The sequence below is a fragment of the Sus scrofa genome, chromosome 2 (genome assembly GCF_000003025.6).
Source record: "Sus scrofa isolate TJ Tabasco breed Duroc chromosome 2, Sscrofa11.1, whole genome shotgun sequence".
In the NCBI taxonomy this organism is placed as follows: Eukaryota; Metazoa; Chordata; class Mammalia; order Artiodactyla; family Suidae; genus Sus; species Sus scrofa.
In genome coordinates, this window is record NC_010444.4 from 37,838,763 (window position 1) to 37,854,733 (window position 15,971).

At 37.9% G+C, this 15,971-nt stretch overlaps 1 protein-coding gene across 4 annotated transcripts in view; it reads right to left on the reverse strand.

The window, feature by feature from the left end:
* Positions 1–15,971, reverse strand: part of NELL1 (neural EGFL like 1) — a 945,441-nt gene that overhangs the window by 29,683 nt on the left and 899,787 nt on the right. For all 4 annotated transcript variants that reach the window (XM_021085298.1, XM_021085297.1, XM_021085300.1 and 1 more), the window contains one exon: positions 13,541–13,734. In XM_021085298.1, the coding sequence (XP_020940957.1) occupies positions 13,541–13,734 (194 nt within the window). The remainder of the gene's footprint in view (positions 1–13,540; positions 13,735–15,971) is intronic.

Sequence of the window (15,971 nt, forward strand, 5' to 3'; positions counted from 1 at the left end):
TTAAAATAAATTCAAAATGGATTAAAAACCCAAATGTAAGATACTATAAAACTCTTAGAGGAAAACATAGGCAGAACACTTTTGACATAAATCACAGCAATATTGTTTTGGATCCACCTTCTAGAGTAATTGAAAATAAAAACACGAAAAGCCAAATGGGACCTAATTAAACTTAAAAGCTTCTGCGCAGGAAAGGAAACTATAAAAATAAAAGCAGAGAACCCATAGAATAGGAGAAAATATTTGCAAACAGCGAAAGTGACAAAAGATTCATCTCCAAAACATACAAACAGCTCATTTGGGACAATACAAAAAAAATAATAAACCGGATTTAAAAAATGTAAAGATGACCTACACAGACATTTTTCAAAAAAAGACATATGGATCACCAAAAAGCAAATGAAAAGATACTCAACATCACTAATTAGAGAAAGGTAATTCAAAATAAAATGATGTATCTATCACTTCACACAATTCAGAATGGCCATCATCAAAAAGTTTACAAAAAGGAATCCCCTGGTGGCCTAGCAGTTAAGGCCCTGGCTTTGTCACTTATGTAGCTCTATTTACTGCCATGGCATAAGTTTGATCCCTGGCCTAGGAACTTCCACATATCATGGGTGCAGCCAATAAAAAAGTCTACAAACAATAAATGGGAGGATGACGAGGAAAAGGGATCTTCTACACAGTTACTGGGAATATAAATTGGTGCAACTACTACGGAGGACAGTATGGGGGCCCTTTAAAAACTAAAAATAGAACTACTGTATGTTCATCAATCCCATTCCCAGGCATATATCTGGAGAAAACCATAATTTGAAAAGATACCCCAGTGTTTACAACAGCACAACCTAGAATAGCCAAGACATGGAAGCGACATAAATGTTCATTGATAGGGGAATGGATAAAGACGATGTGGAACATATATACAATGGAAGATTACTCAGCCATAGAAAAAATGAAATAGTGCCATTTTCAGCAACATGGATGGACCTAGAGATTATCATACTAAGTGAAGTAAGTCAGAGAAAGACAAATATATGATATTGCTTATATGTGCAATCTAAAAAAAATGATACAAATAAATGTATTTATAAAACAGAAACAGGCTCACAGACTTAGAAAACAAACCTATGTTTACTAAAGAGGGAAGGTTGTGTGGAGGGGTAAATTAGGAGCTTGGAATTAACATATATACACACTATATATAAAATATATAATCAACAAGGCCCTGCTATATAGCACAGGGAGCTCAATATTCTGCAATAACCTATATGGGAAAAGATTTTAAAATCGAATGGATATGTGTATATGTACAACTAAATTACTGCATCCTTGAATGAAACAACATTGTAAATCAAGTATATTCCAATATTAAATTGGAAAAATAAAAAAGAATATCAAACAGTCACCACATTCTCTACTAAGCCAAAGCCTAATCCAGACCAAGGCCCTAACTCTTCAATTCTATGAAGGCCGAGAAAGGTGAAGCTGCAGAAGAAAATTTTAAGCTAGCAGAGATTGGTTTATGAGCCTTAGGGAAAGGAATCATTTTCATAAGAAAAGAACAAAGAGATGTAGGAAGTATTAACATGGAAGCTATACCAAGTTACCCAGAAGATCTAGCTAAAATAATTAATGAAGGTGCCTACACTAAACAGCAGATTTTCAATGTATACAAAAGAGCTTTATTTTTGAAGATGTCATCTAGGACTTTCAGAGCCTCAGAGGAATGAATTATCCTGCTTTCAGTGTATAAGCTGACTCTTGTTAAGGGCAAATGCCACTGATGACCTGAAGCTGAAGCCAGTGCTCATCTACCATTCTCAAAATTCTAGAGTTCTTAAGAATTATGCTAAATCTGCTCTGCCTGTGCTCTATAAATGGAACAACAAAGCCTGGATGAGAGCACATCTGGTTAAAATATGGTTTACTAATATTTTAAGCCTACTGTAGAGATCTTCTGCTGAGAAAAAAAAAAGATTTCCTGAAGAATATTACTGCTCAGTGACAATGCACCTGGTCATTCAAAAGCTCTGATGAGATTAAGGTTATTTTCATGCCTGCTAACACAGTACCCATTCTGTAGCCCATGAATCACAGAGAGATTTTGACTTTCAAGTCTCATTATTTAAGCAATATATTTTAGGAATTCCCATTGTGGCTCAGTAGTAATGAACCCAAATAGTACCCATAAGGATGCAGCTTTGCTCAGTGGGTTAAGGATCCAGCATTGCCCTGAGCTATGGCATAGGTTACAGACACAGCTCGGGTCCTGTATTGCTGTGACTGTGATGTAGGCTGGCAGCTGCAACTCTGATTTGACCCCTAGCCTCCTACCAAATGCAGCCCTTAAAAAAGGGGAAAAAACACTTTGAAAAGTATAATTAGAAATAAATGTAACCAAGGAGCTGAAAGACATATATTCCGAAAATTGTTGATGAGAGAAATTGAAGAGGATAAAAAGAAATGGAAAGATATCCCCTATTCCTGTGTTTGAAGAATATTGTTAAAATATCCACACTACCCAAGTCAATACAGATTTAATGTAATCCCTATCGAAATATCCTTGACATTTCCACAAGAACCAGGATAAAAACTCTTATAATTTCTATGTAATCACAAAAGTCCCTCAATTTCCAAAGCAATTTTGTGAAAAAAATAAAGAAAAACAAAGCTGGAGGTATTATGCTCCATGACTATATTACAAAGGCACAGTAATCAAAAGAGCATGGTATTGGCACACAGATATGTAGATCAACGGAACAAAACAGCTATCCCAGAAATAAACCCACATACTTTGCGAATAATAGATAAAGCTTTTTCTAAAATCTGCAGTAGGAGGTCCTGCCAATAGTGAGAATGAGAAGGACCAACAGGTAAACCCACATGCTTAGGATTAATTGATCTATGACAAAGAAGGTAAGAATATGCAATGGGGAAAAGACAGTCTCTTCAAGAAGTGGTGCTGGAAAAAATGGACAGCTGCATGTCAAATAATTAGAACATGTCCTCATGTTGTGTACAAAAGCAAACTCAAAATGGATTAAAGCCCTAAGTCTAAGTCCTTAAACCATAGAACTTCTAGAAGAAAACTTGGGCCGAACATTCTTTGACATAAATTGTAGCAATATTTTTGGATCTGTCTCCTCAGGCAAAGGAAACAAAAGCAAAAAACAAAAGAAAACAAAAAAATGGAACCTAATTCAACTTAAAAACTTTTGCAAAGCAAAAGAAACCACTTACAAAACAAAAAGAAAACCTAATTGATGAGAGAAAATACATTAAAATTTTATGACCAATAAGGGTTCATATGCAAAATATAAAAATGAAAAAACTTATCCAATTCAGTATAAAAAAAGATTAAAAAATGGCAGAAGACTAGGATAGACATACTTCCAAAGAAGATAATACAGATGGCCAAGAGGCATATGAAAAAGATTCTCAACATCGTTAATAATCAGAGATATGCAAATCAAAATCAAAATGAAGTTTCACCTCACACTTGCCAGAATGGTTATAATCAAAGTCTATAAATGACTGATGTTGGCTAGGATGTGTAAAAAAGTCAACCTTAGGGCACTGTTGGTGGGAATGTAAATTGATGCAACCACCATAGAAAACTGTATGGAGGTTCCTCGAAAAACTAAAAATAGAACTATCATAGAATACAGCAATTCCTTTCCTGGGTGTGTGCGTGTGTGTGTATGTTAGTATTTTCACTTTCTCTCTCTCTCTCTCTCTCTCTCTCTATATATATATATATATATATATATATATATGTGTGTGTGTGTGTGTGTGTATATATATATATACACACACATATATATATACACATATATATATGTACCCAAATGTTTATAGTAGTATTATTTCCAGTGACAAAGATGTGGAAACAACCTATGTTGCAGACAAATGGCTAAAGATGTGATATGTATACACAAGGGACTACTAGCTCAACTATACAAAAGAATGAAATTGTGCCATTTGCAGCAACACGGAAGGACCTAGAGGTTATTGTGCTTAGTGAAATAAGTCAAACAAATACTGTTATCACTTATATATGGAATCTAAAGCTAAAACAAACAAATGAGTGTAACAAAACCAAAACAGACTCACAGATATTAACAGCAAACTAGTGGTTACCAGTGGAGGGAGGCAGGTGGCACATAGTGATATGGAATTAAAAAATCCAAACTACTATGTATAAAATATATAAGCAACAAAGTTACAGCACAGGGAAATATAGTCGTTATTTTATAATAACTTTAAACAGAGTATAATGTATAAACATTGAATCAGTTGTACAACTGAAACTAATATTTTAAATCAATTATACATCAGTAAAATAAAAAGACACACATAGTGCAACATCTCACATTTTTGCCCTATGGATTTTCTACAACTAAATATTTCTAAAACCAAGAATTCCGCGCAAGAAAATATTATTATTAATGGATAAATAAAAATAAAATTGGGGAGCAGGGAGAAAGGGAAACATAATCTTGGGGCTTGCACAGCCAAATTCTGTCATCAAGAACACCCTAGATAGGAAGGTATTGATAATGGTGCTGGTTAAGTTCTGAGAGCAAAGAAAAGCATTTTTATGAGTAGAAGGCAGGATTCCAGAAAGTTAATATCAGCTCTGGCCCCAGACACAGACTGACTCAGCCCTGTTCTTCACTCTCAGAGTGTATGCCAAACCTAGAGTAGCAGGCTATTTTACTGGGAGTTCCCTGCAGAGAGGGTTATTGTATCCTACCTGAAGGAACAGCATGGACCCTTTAGTTTCCCTGCTATGGCCACATTCCTCAGTCTCTGGGCAAAGGCTTATATGAGGCTAGGTCAAATGGCCAGTATTCCAGACAATCTTTCTGCAAGTCTCCCACACTTTACTCAGCTTCTATGTGGCCATGACTATTTGGCCCTGACTTTAATACGATGTTGTGATTGACTGGTTACGGCATCCGTTTCCCTACCCATCTCTGTAATTCCAAACTCAAGACTTGTTTTTGCTTGGGAATTCAGTGTTATATATCAGGACGGATGTTTTTCTTTTTAACTCACCTTTCTTTTTAATTAAAAAAATTTTTAAAAAAATACCCTGAATGCAGCACAGAAGTGAAATCTGGCATTTGCACATTTGCTCTTTCTCCCACTGGATTTTCCAGCTACTAACGATAGTAGTAGCGATAGGCAAAGATGTTGATATAAGAGTAAATCTAGATTATCTAATAAGTATGTATAAGCCTAACCTGCAAATCCTGGCTCTCTTATCTTGTCACTGGCACCTAAATTCTTTTCACCAAGAAAATAGGCAGCAATGTCTCCAACATGCCACTCTGAAGCTTCTGTTTTGCTCACTTTATGTATGTATGTATGTATATCTTTTAGGGCCACACCCATGGCCCTAAAACCTATGGAGGTTCCCAGGCTAGGGGTCAAATCAGAGCTGTAGCTGCTGGCCTACGCCACAGCCACAGCAACTCGGGATCCAAGCTGCATCTGTGACCCACACCACAGCTCATGGCAAAACCGGATCCTTAACCCACTGATAGATGCCAGGGACCAAACCTGCAGCCTCATGGATACTAGTCAGAATCATTTCCACTGAGCTACGATGGGAACTCCAGGACCCATCATTTTAATTATGTGTTATCTTCCATGTTATCTTACTTCTCTATTCCTCTTGTTTTTAGTGGTAGAATTTTATTTTTGTTCATTTTTTAATGTTTTATTGAATTATAGTTAATTTGCCATGTTGTGATCATTTCTGCTGTACAACAAAGGGATTCAGTTATACATGTACACACATCCATTCTCTTCCAGACTCTTTTCCCACACAGATTATCACAGAATACTGGGTAGAGTTCCCTGTGCTATACAGTAGGTCCCCTTTGGCCAGTCATTCCACATAACCCAGTGTGAATATGCCTGCTCTTTCAGGCTCTTACCTTTACTTCAGCTTAAGTGCTATCTCTCCTTTTAGCTTCAGTCTCCCCTGCCTGTCCATCATGCTGTCAATCACACCATGATTAGGCCACACTAATCCTAAATGAAAAGTTTCTCATGATCCTTATCTGCTCACAGGTTCAAGTCTAACTTCCAAGGCCTGGCTCCATCCCCAGCCTATCTCTACTGGCTCATCACCAGTTATACCTTTCCCAATCTTTTCTTGCTCCTGATATTCTCATGCCATAATTAACTTCATACTTCCTTTAACACAATATTATTCTCATACTTATACATCTTACTCTTAATATTCCCTCTGTTTGGTATTCATATTCCCACATCTCTGCTTGGCTAAATGTCTCATCCTTTAAGGTTTTATTCAAAGGTCACCTTCTCTGTTAAGTCATTCTCTATTCCTTTTTGCATCCTTCCAGAACTGAGCATACTTCCCCTTTCTGTGTTCCCACAGCAAATAAAATTGCCCATGACCCTACCATGGCATGACAGGTGGATAACTGTGTATCCACTTCCCCATTCATCTCCATGATCTCCAATATAAATGCCATGACTCATACTAAAATGCTGCATTTCCAAGAAACTAATAAACCTGAGACCTGTCTATCTTCCCATGTAGCACAGATAGAAAATAAAGATGTCTCCCTAAAGCCCTAGACAAATTTATGAAAGGAAAAGCCACAGATGGCTATCTACAAAAAGAAGTTAGGCCATAAATAAGATTTAGGGATCTAGCCCAGAAAGAGAACCATTTTTCACTCTGGGTTTCTGTGATCTGGATACTGCTGGAGGAATATGGGTTCCAAACAGTTCAGCAATCATTCTGTGCCTAATTAACTATGTGGTATAAGGTGTACAAAATCACTGTCAAGGGAGCAAATGGCATCTAAACAAAGCCCAAATCTATTTACACTGGCCCAGCTTATTATTGTCAACCTTCACTCAGCTGTGGGCATGTTTCAAGGCCTCTTTTTCAATTGGCATGAAACATTAGCTAACCTAATACACTGATTCTCAAAGGGGAAAGAAATTGATTTTGCTTCTTTGAATAGTACACCTTGACCCTTTGTTGGCTTCTGTGTTGCTCTTGTGTGATTTGTTTTTATTTGAATTTGAAATATCAAGAGTATGATTCATCTTGATTCTAGTTCAAAGCCTCAGAGATGGGATTAAGATGTCAGAATAGAAGGACTGGAGCTCAACTTCTCTCCTGAAAACAACAAAATTTCCAACTAAAGGCTGAGCCATCTTCAACCAAATGGACCAGAAACTTTCAAAAAGTTATCCTACTCCAGAAGAAAAACAGGAGGCCACGTCAAGAGGCAGGAGGGGTGATTACATGATATAAGCAACGCATACCTCCTGGGTGGGAAGCCCCACAGACTGGAAAGTAACTGGTTCACAGAGACTCACCTACAGGAGTGAAAGTTCTGAGCCCCACATCAAACTCCCATGTGTGGGGATCTGGCACTGGGAGAAAGAGCCCCTGGAGTATCTGGCATGAAGGCCAGTGGGGCTTATGTGCAGGAGCTCCATGGGACTAGGGGAAATGGAGACCCCATTCTTAAAAGGTACACACAGACTTTCAAGTGCACTGGGTCGCAGGGCAAAGCAAAGTCTCCATAGGAATCTGGGTCAAACCTGACTGTACTTCTTGGGGGACATCCTGGGAAAACAGGGGTGAATGTGGCTTGTGTTTTGAGGGAAGGACATTGGAAGCAAAGCTCTTGGGAATATTCAGCAGCATGCCTTTCTCTGGAGGTGGCAATTTTGGGAAAATCTGGCTCCACCCATCAGTGCTGAGAAGCCTCAGGGCAAACAACAATCTAGGTGGGATCACAGCCCCACCCCTCAGTAAACAGGCTGCCTAAAGACCCCCCAGGCACACAGCTGCCTCTAATCCCATCCAGAGACTAAGCCCCATCCACCAGAGGTATAGGAATCAGCTCCACCTACCAATGGGCAGGCATAAGTCCCTCCCATCAGGAAGCCTACAGCAAGCCCCTATACGGACTTCAGCCACAAGGGGGGCAGACACCAGATGTAAGAGAGGCTACAACTCTATTATCTATGAAAAGGTCACCATGCCAAAAACCTATAAAAATGAAAAGACAGAGAACTATAACTCAGATGGGGGAGAAAGGAAAAACCCCAGAAAATCAGCTAAGTGATCAGGAGATTCTCATCCTCCAGGAAAAAGACTTTAGACTGTTGATGCTAAAGATAATGCAAGACATTGGAAATAAACTGGAGGCAAAGATGGATAACTTACAGGAAACAATGAGCAAAGAGATACAAGATACAAAACTTAAACAAGAAGAGATGCAAAATACAATAACTGAAATAAAAAATTCACTAGAAGCAGCTAACAGCAGAATACAGGAGGCAGAAGAATGAATAAGCATGGTGGAGGACAGATTAGTGGAAATTATGGATGTGGAACTTAAAAGAGAAAAAAGATTAAAAACAAATGAGAGTCTCAGAGAACTCTGGGACAACATTAAATGCACCAACATCCATATTAAAGGGGTGCCAGAAGGAGAAGAGAGAAAGGGACAGAAGAATTATTCAAAGAGGTAATAGGCAAAAATTTCCCTAACATGGGAAAGGAACCACTCACTCAAATCCATAAAGCACAATGAGTACCATATAAAAAAACACCAAGGAGGAATATCCTGAGACACATATTAATCAAACTGACCAAAATTAAAGACAAAGACAGAATCTTGAAAGCAGCTAGGGAAAAGAAACAAATAACATACAAGGGAACCCCAATAAGGCTATTGGCAGATTTTCCATCAGAAACTCTGCAGTCCAGAAGGGAGTGGCATGATATACTTAACGTGATAAAAGGAAAAAACCTCCAACCAAGATTACTTTACCCAGCGATGCTCTCATTCAGACTTGAAGGAAAAATCAAAACCTTCACAGATAAGCAAAAGCTGAGAGAATTCAGCAACACTAAACCAACCTTACAACAAATACTAAAGGAAACAAAAATACCATAAGTGACAAGGCTCACCAGTAAAGGTACAGATACAGTAAAGATACAAAATCATCCACGCACAATTATGCCACCACAATCAGAAATCGTGAGAAGAGGTGGGTACAAATGCAGGACACTGGAGATGCACTTGCAGTTAAGAGAACAACAACTTAAAACAATCTCATGTATCTATATAGAGAGTCTTACATCAAAACTTCAGAATAACTGCAAACCAAAAATCTACAATTGATACACAAAGAAAAATCAACTCAAATACAACACTAAAGATAGTCATCAAACCACAAGAGGAGAGAACAAGAGAAGAAGGGAAGAAAAAAGAGCAAGAAAAACAAATCCAAAGCAATTAATAAAATGGCAAAAAGAACATACACATCAATAATTACCTTAAATGTTAATGGACTAAACACCCCAACCAAAAGACATAGACTGGCTGAATGGATACAAAAACAAGACCATGTATATGCTGTCCTCAAGAGACCCACTTCACTTCTAGGGACACATACAAATAGAAAGTTAGAGGATGGAAGAAAATATGCCAACGGGAATCAAAAGAAATCTGGAGTAGCAATACTCATATCAGACAAAATAGTCTTTAAAATGAAGAATATTTTAAGGGACAAGGAAGGTCACTACATAAGGATCAATCCAAGAAGAAGATGTAACAATTTTAAATATCAAAGCACCCAACAAAGATTCACCACAATATATAAGGCAACTGCTAACAACCTTAAAAGGACAAATCAACAATAACACAATGATAGTGGGGGACTTTAACACTCCACTTACAGCAATGGAAAGATCATCCAGACAGAAAATCAATAAGGAAGCACAGGCCCTGAATGAAGCATTAAACCAGATGGACTTCACTTATAGGACATTCCATCCAAAAGCAACAGAATCCACATTCTTCTCAAGTGCACATGGAGCATTCTCTAAGATTGATCACATCATGGGCTACAAATCCAACCTCGGTAACTTTAAGAAAATTTAAATCATATCAAGCATCTTTTCTGACCACAACGCTATACGACTTGAAATCTACTTCCTAGACTCTAACACAATGCCATTATAAAAGTCCATTTGGATGCTTAAGTACTGGAGGTCTTTTCGTCAAATCAGAATAGAATACTTAACAAATTAAAATAATGGAAACAGAGCATCAGAAATAGGTTCATTTTTTGAGGATGATCTACAGAATTTGAGGGAGTGTCTGTTGTGGTGCTGTGGAAACGAATCCCACTATCTGTGAGCATGTGCGTTTGATCCCTGGCCTTACTCAGTGGGTTGAGGAACTGGAGCTGCCCTGAGCTGTGGCATAGGTAAGCAGCTGTAGCTCTGATTCGACCTTTAGCCTGGGAACTTCCATATGCCATGGGTTCAGCCCTAAAAAAGCAAGAAGAGAAAAGAAAAAAAAAAAAAGGAAAAAAATTATTTGATTCAGGGTTCTTAATTCAGCTCCTAAAGCCAGATCTCCTCCCCCTCTACAACCTATCCTATTAATGATTAATTACTTTTAAAAAGGCCTACGTAAAGAACTTGGCCCAGCATTTTATTCATAAAGGGGTGCACTAGTGGTGGAGGAACATTATATTAACGAAGGGAAATGACAGGAATTATTCCTTTCCTGTGTCAATGTCAATCTAATTCCCAGAAGTCTTTAGAGAGACAGACTTTAGGAGTCAAAGCAGAATAAATCAATTTAGCCTGCTTGGGTTATTAGCACAATTAATGAAACTTTGGAAAAATTTTAATGATTGGTAAGTGCCCTGCTTTATCATGGGCTAAAATAAAACAATAATAGAGAAATAGATTTCACTTTCATACTGATCAAGACTCAACAGGCAAGTCTCTTGCCTATTCCAGGTACTGGGAATCTATAAAGCCTAAAAAAGGATTTGGGGTCATGTTGTGATCCTCTTCAAAAGTTTATAAAAGTAGTATTTTCTAGAAAAGAACTAGTAAAAGAATTAATCTTCATTTTGCTTGCTGAATGGAGACCTAATTGCAGCCTTCTTCATAAGTCCTTCTCAACTTTTAACCCGCAAGCTTTTACTTAAAAGTTTTTGCTCTGAATTAGTGCCACATGGAAAAATATTGTACTTAGTAACTTGAAAACTTCTTGAGGCAAATTTCTATTCACAATAACATTGTAATGAATTGATGCTCAGTCAAGTTGGATTGACTGATTGCTTAATTGGTTTTATAAATATCAACAGATATCGTTTGTAGAGTGTTACAGGAAATGTAGCAAGATGAAAAAAGCTAAAATTTGGTGCAAGTAGAATTCATACCCCAGCTTAAACATTTATAGCTTATGATATTTAGTGCATATTACTTGCCCTAAACCTTAGACACTCAGTTTCCCCCATCTTTCATAGTTGTGCTATATTAAGTGGGATGTTGTTTTTAAATTATAGGGTGCTTGGAATATAGGAAGGCTTTAATAACTAGAGACAGTGGATCTAAGTTTGGGGATGTGGAACTAGGTTTATGTATAAGGGAAATATGGGTTTCCACACAAATCTTTGCAAACGAAGCAAATGACAAGAGGTTAATCTCCAAAATATGCAGTCATCACATACACTTTTATATCAAAAAGCAAACAACTCAATCAAAAATGTTCAGAACATCTAGACATTTATCCAAATACTACAGACAAATGGCCAAAAAGATACTCAACATCACTAATTAGAGAAATGCAAACCAAAACTACAAAGAGGTATCACCTCACACTAGTCAGAATGGTCATCATCAAAAAGTCTACAAACAATACATGTTGGGGAAGGTGTGGAGAAGAGGGAACCCTCTTACATGTTGTATGAATGTAGGTTGTTACAACCACTGTGGAGCATAGTGAGAAAGTTCCTTAAAAAACTAAATATAGAACTACCATACAATCCAGTGGTCCCACTTTGGGGTATATACCTGGAAGAAACATACTTATAAAGGATACATGCACCCGAATGTTCTTTGCAGTAATATTTACAATAACAAAGACACAGAAGCAACCTAATTGTCCATCAGCAGAGGACTGGATAAAAAAGATGTGGTACGTACTTTCAATAGAATATTACTCAGACATAAAAAGAGTGATGCCATTTGCAGCAACCAGCATGGACCTAGAGATTATCATATACTAAGTGAAATAAGTCAGATAAGCACAGATACCATATTAGATCACTAATATGTGGATTCTGATAAAAATTACACAAAAGAACTTATTCATGAAACAGAAACAGACTCAAAGATTTCAAAACCAAACTATGTTTACCAAAGGGTAAATGTTGGGAGGAGGGATGGATTGGGAGGCTGGGATTGGCATATACCTATTACTATATACAAAATCGATGGGTAACCAGGACCTGCCATATATAGCACAGGGAAACATTCAATATTCTCTGATAGCACAGAGAGAGAAAGAAATATATGTATATGTATATATATATATATATATATATATATACACACACACACACACACACACACACACATATACATGGCTGATTCACTTTGCTGTACACCTAAAATTAACACAACAGTGTAAGTCAACTATACCCCAATAAAATTTATTAAAAAATGGATGTTATGGGGTAATGATCTAAATACTTGGTAGTACAGCTCTCCTAAATAGGTGCTCCTGGGTCTATTGGAGGTGTAACAGATCTGAAGGCAGGTGATTTAATTGGGTGACTTTTCAAGGTTCATTTCTACTCTGTTTCCAGGGAGCACTTTGAATTTATCAGGAGACCAGCTCTTTACAAGGCTACTAAACAAGTAACTTCTCATGATTCCCATGCCCATAAAACCAAAGATTAAACAGTCCCATCCCAACAGACATAAAAATACTTTGTAAGAGCTGCAGGAAAGCAATATCAAAGGAAAATGAATAGATAAGATCAACAAAAGAAGAAATAAAGTACAATGAAATCAAACAATTTAATAGGCCCATTTTGCAAAGCATAAAGCAAAACTAGTCAATGACAGAATTTTATTTTTGTAAGCATTAAACACACTTTCAAACAACTTAATATTAGGAATAGCCCAGCACTAAGAATGACAAGGAAGACACCACTTACCAGATGGCCTAGTACTGTCATTAACACGTGTCCAGAATGGAAGTCCACTGTCTCTGACCACTGCAAGCAAACCTCTGAGCTTTGCTTTTCTGGATGACGTCACCAGAAAAGTGAGCAAGTTCATGTAGGTGATCATTTCAGGGAAAGAGCTAGTTGTAGAAGTGTGGAATGAGGGCTCATTAAGGCTCTCACCCAACCAATCTTAAAGGCACTGCCAGCTCTCAGTGGAGGGACTAACATTGACTTCTCTGCCCTGCTCCCTCTGTGCTCTGCAGTCCCTTTGCCACCCCACACCTCACTTTTCATTCCCAGCAGGTGTGCCTGCCACTCAGCATCATCATTAGTTGTAGTGCATATTAGAACAGACATCTTTTCAGGAACCACAAGAGACCTATGGGTCAACAAGCTGCAGAAAGAGATGGAGAGGGAGAAAAAAGGGGGAGGGAGAGAAGAAATAGTGACAATTTCTGCTGCACCAAATCAGCCTCACCTTGCAGGAACAGACAGAACACCTGTCTTCTTTCAAAGTCCACACCTGCCCATTTCGCTTCAATCCTCCTTCGTGGGGGCAGTCACCAGAGCAGGAGGGCCCAGAGGGACAGAGGCAGTCAAAGCCCCCTGCCAGGTTGATGCAAGCAGAATCATTCCAACAGGTATGAGTTCTTAAGGCACATTCATCAATATCTGCAATAAAGAAAGTATGGAGCTTTAGACTCCAGTCAAGATGATTATTAGAAAGTAATAATCACAATAGTACTAGTTAATATTGAGTTTTTATCTTGTGCCAAATACTATGCTATGCTGTTCACATGCATTCTCTCATTTACTCTGCAAGGCAGCTCTGTGTAGGAGAATCTTTTCTTATATCTATTTGCCAAATAATTGAGCTGAGACTCATACAGGTTTGATAACATACCAATGTCATATAGCTAATAGTGATGAGTCTGGGATCCAAACCTAAAACAGTCAGACTCTAATTGCTAAATTATCCTGTAGCAATTCTGAACTGGTTTTAGGATATTCTCAAGAACTACAGCATCCAGAGGCCATAAATACTCCTAATTCATTAGCAGTGTAGATACACCCCATGGAGATCTGGGTCTTTTAGAAAAGGTGTGAATAGATTAGCCCCTGGGTAGGAACAAGTGGGAAATTAGGGCAACCCTGTGGCAATTAGACTGCCCCTAGATCCTGGGGCCAAGGCTGAAAGAAGAGGGAATTATTCTTGGAGGATGCTTTGCCTCATCAAAAACTCACCACCTTAATGGCCAGCAGCATTTTTGCCCACACAAAAAAACATCTCAGAGCTCCAGTTAGGGTCTGGCATGGATGCTGATGAAAGGCATATATATTTTGCTGTTTTTCATTGACAGCAGGTATGTAAGAAAAACATAAATTCAGTAGTCCTCCCTGACATTCAAAGCCTGGGTGACCTTAACATCTCAAACACATAGCTGTCCAGCCTTGATTTGAGTCTTTTCCCTGCAGACAATCTATTATTTCACAAGGCAGCCAATTCTATCTTCGAATAACTCTTTTATATGTGTCTTCCTTAAATGGAAATAAAATATATTATCCAGTAAATTCTGCTTATTGGTACTAGTTCTCAGACCACTTGGGAAAAGTCTACTTAATTTTTCTCATCTGTAACAATATTTAAGCTATTTGAAGACACTGGCCATTTGTCTATCAGGTCATTTTTCTTCTCCACTGAGTAATCTACTGCCAAGTCCTGCAAATATCTTTCAGATGACAATTTTGATTCTAACACATTTTTACGAAAAGTCTGCTATGCACAAGGTTCTTTACACACTGGTGCTATAAATGTTGACAATGACATATAAGACACTGTCCTTGTGAAAATGATAAGATGGAAAACAGCAGTACATATATAGATAACTGTTGGTATAGAAATGGTAGGCTATGGATTGGTAGACTTAACCCCTGTGTTGGTTTACAATAAGAACAGTATAAATTAACTGATTCTTTATCCTAAATTTTATGATAAATATGTATATGATTATATGCACTTGGTTAAGAAGTATGAAACTAACTTAAAAAAATTGTTAGTAGCATTTTCTCTAAAGTGCTCAAAGAAATTAAGTACCCAAAGGCATATTGATTTTGCTACTTTCATATATAAACCATGTCTGGTTTATACATGAAACTATGTATATATGGTTTCAAAGATCTTTTTCACAAGACATGCCTTATAATTGAGAGGTGGAAATAGTTATTTTTAGTTTACAAAAGAAGAAATTAAGTTACAGAGATGGCTAAGTGTTCCCACAGTTAGTATCTGTCAGAGCAAAGATTGTGTTCTGGGCCTTCTGACTGGTGAGCTAGAGTTCTTTCCACCATAGTGTACCAATTGAAGGTCTGAAATCTTCTTTCAGCAGACTAGAATATTCTGTGGTTTTACCTACTTTCAACTAATTTTCCCTCTAGACACTGCAACTCATTTTTTAAAATAAAGTCTTATGTGTATCCTCTTCCATATTTTTATTTTTTATTTTTTGCTATTTCTTGGGCCGCTCCAGCGGCATATGGAGGTTCCCAGGCTAGGGGTCCAGTCGGAGCTGTAGCCACCGGCCTACATCAGGGCCACAGCAACGCTGGATCCGAGCCGAGTCTGCAACCTACACCACAGCTCACGGCAGTGCCGGATCATTAACCCACTGAGCAAGGGCAGGGACAGAACCCGCAACCTCATGATTCCTAGTCGGATTCGTTAAGCACTGTGCCACGACGGGAACTCCTCTTCCGTATTTTTAGCTGAAATTCTGAGAATGATATGATTACGCAAAGTTTGCTAGAATCCCAAGCTCATTCTATGAAGCCACCATCACCCTGATACCAAAACCAGACAAAGATACCATGAAAAAAGAAAATTGCAGGCCAATATCACTGAAGAACATAGA